The 10974-nt window shown below is 46.0% G+C and overlaps 1 protein-coding gene across 2 annotated transcripts; it reads left to right on the top strand.

Annotated features, from left to right (window-relative positions):
- The first annotated feature begins 2056 nt into the window (after positions 1–2056).
- On the top strand, positions 2057–10771 carry slitrk3a (SLIT and NTRK-like family, member 3a). 2 transcript variants are annotated; one of them, XM_086215603.1, is made up of 3 exons: positions 2057–2364; positions 2946–3033; positions 4753–10771. In XM_086215603.1, the coding sequence occupies exon 3, from the start codon at positions 4811–4813 to the stop codon at positions 7523–7525; it is 2715 nt and encodes a 904-aa protein (XP_086071729.1). In that variant the 5' UTR covers positions 2057–2364; positions 2946–3033; positions 4753–4810; the 3' UTR covers positions 7526–10771. The 2 variants fall into 2 exon arrangements, with proteins under 2 accessions (XP_086071729.1, XP_086071728.1); XM_086215602.1 differs by lacking the exon at positions 2057–2364 and adding an exon at positions 2607–2808.
- The last annotated feature ends 203 nt before the right edge of the window (positions 10772–10974 follow it).

The raw sequence follows: 10974 nt of genomic DNA, 5'->3' as shown, positions 1-10974 counted from the left end.
CTGATTGGCTCTGACCGCGTTCCGTCTCTTTCCGTACACCCACAGGCGTCGGGTACCAGCCAATCAGAAGCACCGGTGTTGTTCACTGTATGCACACATTCCATGACTAAGAGATCACCTGTCAGGATTTCATATCAACACCTCGGTAGTACAGAGCTTCTCTGCTGCCTCTCTGCATTCATGTCTGTGCGCCAGTTTCAATCATGTTGGTGCACTAATGGTCTTGGACTCCCTCTTTATTTTCCCCCCCACCGTCAAACGGAGCATAATTGACACGGTATTTGTCAAACCAAAACTCATCATGGTCCACTTGTGTCACTCAAAAGGGCAAATTCTAAGTTATTAGCACTGATCTATAATCTTTGTGTTACCGTGACTCCAGCACTGACCGGTCCATGTCATTCGTGTTGAATGAAGTGTCAGTTTGTCTGCCGTTAGCTGACAGGTTGAATGATAGCTTTAAAGAGGAAAAGCAGTTTTTCAGACATCAAGATCTGCCCCCAAACACTCCCCTCAGCTGCCCAGCCGCTGCACGCTCCTGTGTGAATGTGTGTGTTGGAAGACTTTGGTTGGTTTTTTTCCCTTATTTGTATAAAATGGGGACTTTGCATCACATACGCTCTGTTGCATTGCAATTTATTTGCCTTTAGATTCACCAAAATAACATTCAGCTCTGCTAATTCGGGCACATGCACTGATTCAGTACCAGCAGCAGATGATAAATACTTGTAAAACTGTATCAAAGTCACCTAACCTCTATTTAGGGCTGCATTCACAGGCCAACTCCTCTGACTTCCTATAGGCTGAGCATATATGGTTCGGCCCAGAGCTCATTCAGTCAACCTACGTGACATGTAAAGGGTTACAAAGGGGATAAAGGTTTACTGATCCTTTACAACAGGATATGTTTTTGTTTAATAGAAAGAATCGCATACGGTAGAGGATCCTCTGTGTTGAGTATATATATATATATATATATATATATATATATATATATATATATATATATTTCATAAACTTGAACTATTCACTACTTCTGGAGTGACACTGGTTTAGCAGGTTTTGCTGTAGACATGCGCAGGTCAGACAGCGTGGCGGTGACCTGACGGCTCTGACTCCAGGCTCATGGTGACACAACTCCTGAGGAGGTTTCCTCTTCCCCCTGCAGACCTGCCGGGGCCTCAGTCGTTCTCCTGAGCTCCGGCTGGCTCACAAAAAACGGACTTGTGTTGCCCGCTGGAGGCGAGGAGGGGTAAAGACAGGGAGACAGGGAGCGCTCTCTCTCTCGCTCTCTCTCTCTCCCTCTCTCTCTCTCTCTCCTCCTGCTCTATATAGCCTCGGCCACCCTCCTCGTCTCCTCAGCAGAGAGGTGCCGGCTTGCCAACTCCATCTTTTACTCACCCAACTGCAGTAAATTACCTACAATAAAGGGATTGATTGTGTTTATTATTTAATAAATCTCAACAATAAAATTAGGACATAAAATTAAGATAATGTAAGAGAGGGGGGAGAGAGAGAGAGCGAGAGAGAGAGCGAGAGAGAGAGAGAGTCATGTTCCTGACTGCCATCCACAGGTCTCACAGTCTCACCCACCCGCACCGCACGACGCTCTCCCTCATTTCTTTTGATTTCTCGACACACGCTCCCGCTACCAACTCTCCTCTCCTCACTTCGGCTCCTCTCCTCTTCTCGAACGCATCCACAACTACAGCGCGCAACCGTCCCCATCACCCTTTATTTTTTCCTCTCTCCCTTCCCCTCCTCCACTTTCTCTCACCGCCAGATCTTCTCTCTCCTCTGCGTCTCTCACCCGTTCGTCACCCCCCCTCCACCTCTCCAGCTCCATCCCTCACCCCTCTGACGCACGACAGGGATTCTGGCTTGGGGAAGGCAGAAAGCTGACCGCGCCGGCAACATATTACCCGGAGACTCCCGTGCTCAGTCCGCACCGCGCAGAGACGCGGTCCTGGGAAGAATATCCTCCCGCCCGGCTGCACTACCGTTGAGCGCTCGCCCGGGAGGCGGTTGAGGAGGAGGAGGAGGAGGAGGGGGAGGAGGGGAGAGGAAGGGGAAGCGGACGGGCTCAAGTCGAGGACTTGCATTTTAAGCAAACTGCTCCAGAAAAAAAAAAGAGCAGACGAGAAAGAAGGGGAGAGAGTCACCGGAGAGAGAGGGACAGATTGCATTCCTATCACGTCTTCATTTGCCTCAGTCACCGAGAAAGGGTGAGGGAGAGAGAGAGGGGGGAGAGAGAGAGTGAGAGTGAGAGAGAGAGAGAGAGAGAGAGAGAGAGAGGGAGATCTAACAAGATCCAAACTAGTGCTCCCTTTTCCCGATGCTTTCCAACTGCAGCACAAAACTAAGGTGAGTTGTCATAGATGTTTGCTGCCTGTGCACGAGCGTGTCATCTACAGAGGCGCGCGCGTGTGTGTGTATCTGTGTGTGTGCGTGCATACAGCTGCCTGCATAGCTTTGGACTTCAAAAAGGAACAACCAGCGCTTTCCACACATCGAAGATAACGGATCCTCTCTCCCTCTCTCTCCCTCTCTCTCTCCCTCTCTCTCTCCCTCTCTCTCTCTCTCTCTTCCTGCGAATGTCACGACGAAACGCTACTGCATTAGGCTCGGCGTGTCTCACTGAGCGCGGGGCTCTGTGTGTGTGTGTGTGAGTGTGAGTGTGTGTTTTTGGGGGGTGAGAGCAGTATTCCGGACCGCCACACAGTAACGTGCCCGGTTTATACTTCCACTCTCACTCTGACGACACATCCCGGCGTTCGGCGAGGAGAATGAGCGGCGGGCAGCAGTTCTGTAAGTGGAGAATCTCCCCAGCTCGCTCCTGATCAGCGGCTCATTCACATGCGTACCCCCCCCCCCTCTCTCTTTCCTCCCGTTTTTTTCACGGTAAAGGCTCAGTCACCGCTATCTGTGGTTTCTCTCCCCCACAGCCCGGCATCGGACGGTGAGCAGGACGCTCCGGGCAGCAGCAGGACGCACCGCAGGAGGACATGTGAAGTTGGAATCCCTCTAAACTAAGTAGGTACACCGTCAGATTCGGTACAGCCCTGGGGGGGTGGGAATAGCACGAGGCACGTGTTGTTTCCAGGTGCTCTAAACGCCGGTGGTACTTTTTAATCGTCATCCTGGAGGATTATAGCCGGAGAGGGAATTTCGTCATCGTCAACAAGGATTTTCTTGTTTTTGTTTTTTTTTTCCTCAGTGGGTTTTGTCCTTTTTTTTGAGGATTACGGTGTCTCCTCTTCTGCTTGTGTGAGTCCACCTCTTCCTCCTCTCTCCGTCGCTGGACTTTCAGCTCCACGGACAGCGACTCAGGCACAGTCCGGTCGCTTCTTCTTCTCTGGATTTTTTGGCACCTACGTTTGTCCGTGTGTGTGCGCGTGTGTGTGTGCGTGTGCGTGTGTGTAAATGAAAAGTCACAACCTATTGGGAGCATTTTGAGGCTGTGTGTGCGTGCTTGAGTGCGTGCGTGTGTGTGTGTGTGTGTGTATTTCTGGGTGTGACTTTTAACCAGCGCCACGGAGATGCACCGGTTTTCTCAATCTGAATGAAAACGGATATCCGTTTGATACCAACAGCACCGTTTGATTCTGAACCGGTGGCGAGACTCAGCAGAATGAGCTCACAGACCTTCTGCGCGGTTTCTCTTGCGCCGTTGCTCCTCTAAACATCAAATGGTTTCACACACACACACACACACACACACACACACACACACACACGTCGTTTTAACTGCGTTTTTCCCTCAGCGCACTTTGTCTTGTCTTCATAGCCACTTTACACAATTCCCCTGGTTTGTTAAATGTGGTGCATTTAACCTAAAACATAGAGGGCAAAAATGCTCAGACGGTTTTTTGGGGTTTTTTGGGGTTTTTTTTTTGTTGGTCTCATTCTTTATCAGAATCATCAGACATAAATGGACATTTCAGCGTTTGGGCTTTTCTCTCTCTCTCTCCACAGCCTTTTACTGTGTACCTGATTTTTCTGTTCTAATATGTTCAGTTTTCCATGAACTAGGAGAAATATGTTGATTCATTTTAACGAGGGGGATGCTCAGCCAATCCATTAAACCCTCTTCATCTCATCCCTCTAATGGTCACCGTGCTGACACTCATTCCGTCCTCTCCCCCCTTGTAGACCTTCAGAGCAGCCACATCAATTTCCACCGCGCTTTTCTGGACTCTCATTTAACCAAGAGGAGATTGAGGTCCCAGTTATGTAATAAATACAGCAGGGGGGACGGTGTCTCACCGCTAACCTCACCCACCTGCTGTTGCCATTCTTTATTAATGCCGATAAGCATCTCTTGGGTGATTTATTGCAACCTTGCCAACATATCTGCTCTGTAATAAATGGTAATTCTCCCTGTATGGCGACATTAACGGTCTGAGTGCAGGGGTTTGTTTGTGTTGATGTCACATTGCCCATCCGAGAGTGCGAGGCCTCTGCTAGTTTGAGACACTCCTGACACTGGAGCACCTGCAGTGGCGTCCTACTGCTCACTGATATTCATTTGAAAGTTTTCTTTGATTCTAGTGAACTAATTCCCCCTCCCTCCTCTCCCCCCCCCTTCCTACTTGTCTCTTACCTTACACTTTGTGTGTGTATGTGTGCGTGTGTGTGTGTGTGTGTGTGTGTGTGTGCATTCACCTGTGTGTGTGTCATCACTACCCTTATTCTATCCATTCCTCTCTTTCATTCCTCCTCTTGCTCTCTGTCTCTCTGTGTGTGTTGCAGTGCTGTGAAGTGGCTCTGTCCCTGGAGCCGAGACTTCATTCCCTTGGTGTCAGCGAGGATGCTGTGGGTTACCTTGCTGAGCACCATAGCCTTAGGATGGTCCACCCCAATCCCATTACTAGAGGACTCAGAGGAGATAGACGAGCCCTGCTTCGAGCCCTGCTATTGCGAGGTCAAAGAGGGCATCTTCCATGTGCACTGTGACAGTAAAGGATTTACAAATGTTAGCCAGATCTCCCAGATATGGAGCCGGCCCTTCAAGCTCAACCTGCAGAGAAACTCCATGAGGAAGCTCTACTTCAACAGCTTTCTCCATCTCAACAATGCCATATCTATTAATCTGGGTAATAACGCCTTGCAAGATATCCATGCTGGAGCATTCAACGGCTTAGGAATACTCAAACGGCTTTTCCTACACGAGAACAAACTAGAAGTTTTCCGGAATGACACTTTTCTTGGTTTGGAGAGTTTAGAGTACCTCCAGGCAGACTACAATGTCATCAAAAGGATTGAAAGCGGTGCATTCAGACACCTTCACAAATTGAGAGTGCTCATATTAAATGACAATCTGATCCCCATGCTCCCAAATTATCTTTTCCGGACTGTGTCACTCACACATCTGGACCTGAGAGGAAACAGACTAAAGACTTTGCCATATAAGGGCATGTTGGAGTACGTCGGTCGAAGTTTAATGGAAATTCAGCTGGAGGAGAACCCCTGGAACTGTGTGTGTGAGATTGTTCAATTAAAAACATGGCTGGAGAGGATCCCTTATACTGCTCTGGTGGGTGAGATCACGTGTGAGTACCCATTCCATTTACATGGGAAAGACCTGCGGGAAATCAAACGCAGCGAGCTCTGTCCTATGCTCTCCGATGCAGACATCGAGGCAAAACTGGGAATTCCTCGCATCCCATTCAGCAATGAGAACACATGGCCTACTAAACCTTCCTCCATGCTCTCCTCCTTTCACAACACAGCCTCCTCTGTCGATAACAAGGAAAGAGGGGTTAAGCCTACCAAAAGACCTCGACCCACGAAGAACCCCCCAACCCCTCGTAGCATTTACCCGGGCATCAACCAGCCCCCCGTTGCTCGCTACCAAACAAGGCCTCCTATCCCCATCATTTGTCCTACTGGATGCACTTGCAACCTTCACATCAATGACCTGGGGCTAACAGTCAACTGCAAAGAGAAAGGCTTTCACAACATTTCCGATCTCCTACCACGGCCTCTCAATGCCAAGAAATTGTATCTCATTGGAAACTTAATACAGAAAATCTACCGATCTGATTTCTGGAACTTCTCAAGTTTGGATTTACTGCATTTAGGTAACAATCGGATATCCTACGTCCAGGAGGGCGCCTTCATTAACCTGCCTAACTTAAAAAGTTTATATCTGAATGGGAATGACATTGAGCGACTCACCCCCGGGATGTTTCGAGGGCTTCAGATGTTGAGTTATCTTTACTTTGAGTATAACGTCATACGTGAGATACAACCTAACTCCTTCTCCCTAATGCCAAATCTCCAGCTGGTTTTCCTCAACGACAACTTGTTACGCTCCCTCCCCACTGATGCCTTCGCTGGCACCAACCTTGCACGTCTCAACCTCCGCAACAATTACTTCCTTGCCCTGCCTGTGCGTGGAGTCCTGGAGCATTTGACCTCCATTGTACAGATTGACCTCCATCAGAACCCCTGGGACTGCTCCTGTGAAATCGTTCCCCTCAAGCAGTGGTTGGAAAAGCTCTCCTCTGTCATTGTGGTTGGAGATGTTATCTGCAAGACTCCTGAGTTTGCTTTTGGGAAAGATCTGCGTTCAGTGGAGGTTGAAGATCTTTGTCCTGAACTTAAGTACTCCTCGGGCCCCTCACCAGCCCTTCCTGGAGGGGATGACCTCACCACAGGGAGATCTGACATGGGGGAGGCAGGTGGGAGAGGGGCTGTCCCACTGTCTGTCCTCATCCTCAGCCTCCTCATCCTCTTTATTTCTGCTGTCTTTGTGGCTGCTGGGCTTTTTGCTTTTGTTCTCCGTCGCAGAAAGAAACTGCCCTTCAGGAAGCGTTCAGAGGTCGATCTGACAGGGATCCAGATGCAGTGCAGAATTTTTGAGGACCCACCAAGGCAGAGTAGTACCGGTAACACTGGCGCGCCGGAGAAAACAACGCCCAGTATGCACACACACAGTCACAGTGGTCACACACATGCCCACGGTCACGTTTATGATTACATCCCCCACCCGGTGACTCAGATGTGTAACAACCCCATCTATAAGCCTCGAGAGGGGGAGATAGCAGAGGAAGACAGAGGGCAGTTCTCAGCAAAGAAAGACAATGGCAGCAGTAGCAACAGTAACTACAGAACCTTGTTAGAGAAAGAGAGAGAGTGGACTCTGGCCGTCTCCAACTCTCAACTCAACACCATCGTCACAGTTAACCACACCACAGCGGATATGGCAGGACTTCATGAGAATGGCGGGCTCTGCCCCACAGTGATTGACAGTCAGAGGCCCACGCCAACTGTGGGCTTTGTAGACTGTCTCTACGGGACAGTGCCCAAATTAAAGGACATGCACGTAGCGCATGCACACCCACCAGGCATGCAGTACCCAGATTTGCAACAGGATGCACGGCTGAAGGAGACATTGCTTTTCACGGCAGGGAAAGGCTGCTACCCTGACCCGTCCCAGAGCGATTACCTCGAGTTAAGGGCCAAACTTCAAACCAAGCCGGATTACCTCGAAGTATTGGAAAAATCGTATCGGTTTTAGCATCTCTAGCCCTTGGAGAAAAAAAAAACAAACAAACACATGAACTTTGTCACCCTTAAAACACAACCACCCAAAACCAATCTTAAAAAAAATCAACTTGAAAAAGCAGCATGATATAAAATGAAATATTATATTCCAGTTACAACAATGCCACCCTCAAATCACTTTGGAGGAGAGGCCATTCTCAGATATTTCAATCAAGTGCCTTTTTTTCAAAGTAGCCAGCAATGTCAACAGCCGTTATTTTTATAATATAAATATCTCTATATGCCCAGGAGAGAGCAAACGAGAAACGAGAAGGGCACCGGGGAATAAAACAGACAAAGCATCCTCAAATTCATCCGTCACTAAAACACCCTTTTTATGGAGTTACCACGATGTGCAAGATACACTGGAGCTGGACGTCTCCCTGACTTGGGGCTTTTTCCCCTCCCCCCTCCCTTTTTTTTTTTTTTTTTTTTTTTTTTTTTGGTCTCTTTTACCCCTGACTAGGATGTACAAACACCCGGAGGCCGTGCACATAAAGTTTGTTGGAAATGATAAAGAGAGAGAGGGAGAGAGAGAGAGAACACATATGAAAATGAACTGCAGTTTGCTGCATGCACTTGCTTCAGTGCAGGAATCGTGGGGATTTGCTCAGAACTGTTACATCACCTTATGAACAGAGATACTGCAACGCATTTACAGTTCAGTGTTCTATTTAATTTTTATATCTTATTAATATGGTTGTTACTATTAATAGGGACTACTGTCTATATCAGGGTGCTTCTCGTAAAAAAGGACGCGCCGACGCACGGATGGTAAAACATTTGTGAATATTATTATGAGACAGCGCTCAAGGTTTTCTGGATCTTTCCATGCACTTTGTTAAGACCCCCCCCCCCCCCCACACACACACACACACACACACACACACACACACACTTCATTGCTTCTGGATTCCCCATTGTCACCCACTAACAGCTTTGTAGGAGGCACTTTTAATGTTTTCTCTCTCACAAAGATTTGAAGAAAAATGTGCATATATTTATTCTGTAATTTCAGTGAAGAATTTAATTGTAAAGGTAATGTTAAATCAATGTATAGTGATTATGCGTCTGGTATAGCCTTCTTAATAAAAACAAACTCTTCAATCAAATGATGAAAGGGTTGATGCCACGGGAACACGTGTGTGCAGCGGTATTGACAGGCTGTGTATCTGACGTCTTGTTTAAATGGAATGTTGAAGCCGTGGCCAAACATCTTGACGTGGAGGCAGAGAAATGACCACCAGTGTGGAGGTGGGCAGCAAATACACTCAATTAAGCTCCTTATGTAGGGATCGGTGCCAAATGAATGTAGGTTATAGGAAAAAAGACTGATGTGCAGACAAGGTGGTCTTACATTTAAAAAAAAAAAGCATTTTGATTTCAACCTAATTTGTGCTCTCTTAACCAGCTGGATAACATAGTTCACTAAGAAGCTGTTCTTAGAGGTCCAGGATGCAATCTGATGGTGCAGAAGACACAAAGCCAGGAAGTGAATGCTGGAGAAGTGGATTCAGTGAAATGATAAACCAAATCAGTGAGGCAAGCTGCAATTTTCATTCTCTAAACGGGTATTGTTAAAGTAGACTAATAAACAGTAAGTGATTGAAGGACGCTCTTTGAATTTACGCATCTCATCCCTCTAAAGTAGCAATGTGGCTTCAGTCCACCGGAGGGCGTCACAATCACTGTCAGACTCATCGAGTAGATTGGATGCAGTTTTTAATGCACACAATGTTTATCATGTGTTATATTTTTAATAATCTAAACTAAGTATAAAGCAACTGAGAGACTTCATAGCGGCTTTTTTTTTTTTTCTTCTCCAGGGATGTTTCTTGTTTTCTTGCCTTTTTGGCTCCTGGTTGTTTATTTCATTCTTCAGTTAATTATCATGAAAATTGCAGAATAAAGCAGCTCGATTTGCATCAAGAAAATGACACATTTTTGAAGGAAATGCTCTGAAAGAGTTGATCAAAATTTGATTTACTTCGGTCTCATGTTGTTGATTATAGTTTTTGGTTTTTTTTCTTATTTTTTGGAGCTCCCCAAAATAATTATTAGCAACTTTCTTCCAAAGCAACTCTTTGATTTTTTTTTTTTTTTTTCAGTCCCTACATATAAGACTAATTCATTCTGGGACCAAAATAGTACACCGTGACATAAATAAACAAGAAAAATGATAAATAAAAATAACATTTTTTTTGAACAGCTGTAGAATAAAACAAGATGGTGTTACCGTTCACTCGCTCTTTTTTCTTTCCTCTTTCCTGAGGTAAAATGTTAATTTTTTTGGAGGCATATGATAAGATCTTGATGTCTATAAGCTTGTGAATTTTTTTTCTGGAAAAGACAGAACATTTTGTTTTTCAATGGGCATGACGTGCAATTTGATATTAATAGTTTTATTGGGAGTGCTGATTCAAAGTTGAATTGGGTGTCACAGTTTCTCTGGTGTCAATTTACACGAAGTGGAAGATTTGTAGCGAATCACGTAGTTTTCTAATATGCGAGAGGGTTCTTAGCGAATCAGTTGATCATCAGTGATCCCGTACAAGCCTGCATAATTATGAACATTGTGTTGTGCTCGGATGAGTTCAGGTCACCTTTACATCCAACCCTTTCTAGCACGCTAGCTTAACGTCAAGGCTATTTGTTTCCTACTCACTTGCAAGCTTCACAATTCTGCGTGTTTTAGTGCCCAATCTCAAAACGCTTGCTCTTTTTTCTTTAACTTTATCACTTATGCACTCACACTGATGGACACACACTCTCTCTTTCCCTTACCGAGAGGTTAGACTATATGGTCAGCATTTTCCGTGTGCACTCACTTTGATTAAAAACATAATGCACCTGTTAACCCCAGCTGTCACCGTCACCCTCCGAGCTGCCCCTCATGAATGAATAAATAAATACAGTTTTGGGGATCATTGATGATGGTGAGGCTGCTACTGTCCCGTATTTGGCAACCTTTTCTCCTTCACCCCATTTCTCACCCACCATAATAATTCACAAATGAGTGCTGGGCTTTGTCCCATTATACCATGCTGAGTGGTTTTATCCCAATAAATCCTCTTGTTATCCTGCACTAATATCTCCAAGTGATTTCATACTTTGGTGGAATATTAGATAAAGGCTACCAATGGGATTGAAGGTTGGCTAAATGTTTCTGTTCTGTGTGAAATGTAAACATATTCTGCTTGTTTAAATCTTTCTCAATTGTGTCGGTGGTATTTGAATTTTGCAGGGGAGTTAACCTTTCCTCCGACATCTCTCTTGAGGTTTGTGCGTTTGCAAGACTTCAGCACGGTAAATGCAGTGTGTGCCTCTTTTCTGCCCTTGGCTTTCTCTCTCTATCCCCCTTCTGCCTGTGTGGATCTTTCTATCTGCCCTAAGTTTGTCATGCAATTTACTGTGTTACTCAAA

This window comes from Aulostomus chinensis, chromosome 10, assembly GCF_037954235.1.
Source record: "Aulostomus chinensis isolate RoL2024-O1b breed Wild chromosome 10, RoL_Achi_v1.0, whole genome shotgun sequence".
NCBI classification, from domain to species: Eukaryota; Metazoa; Chordata; class Actinopteri; order Syngnathiformes; family Aulostomidae; genus Aulostomus; species Aulostomus chinensis.
Note: the sequence above shows the minus strand (reverse complement) of the source record. Positions and strands in the feature narration are given on the sequence as shown.

Excerpts from the sequence above, each read along its gene's own strand:
- slitrk3a (XM_086215603.1), top strand. The coding sequence starts at position 4,811 with ATGCTGTGGGTTACCTTGCTGAGCACCATAGCCTTAGGATGGTCCACC.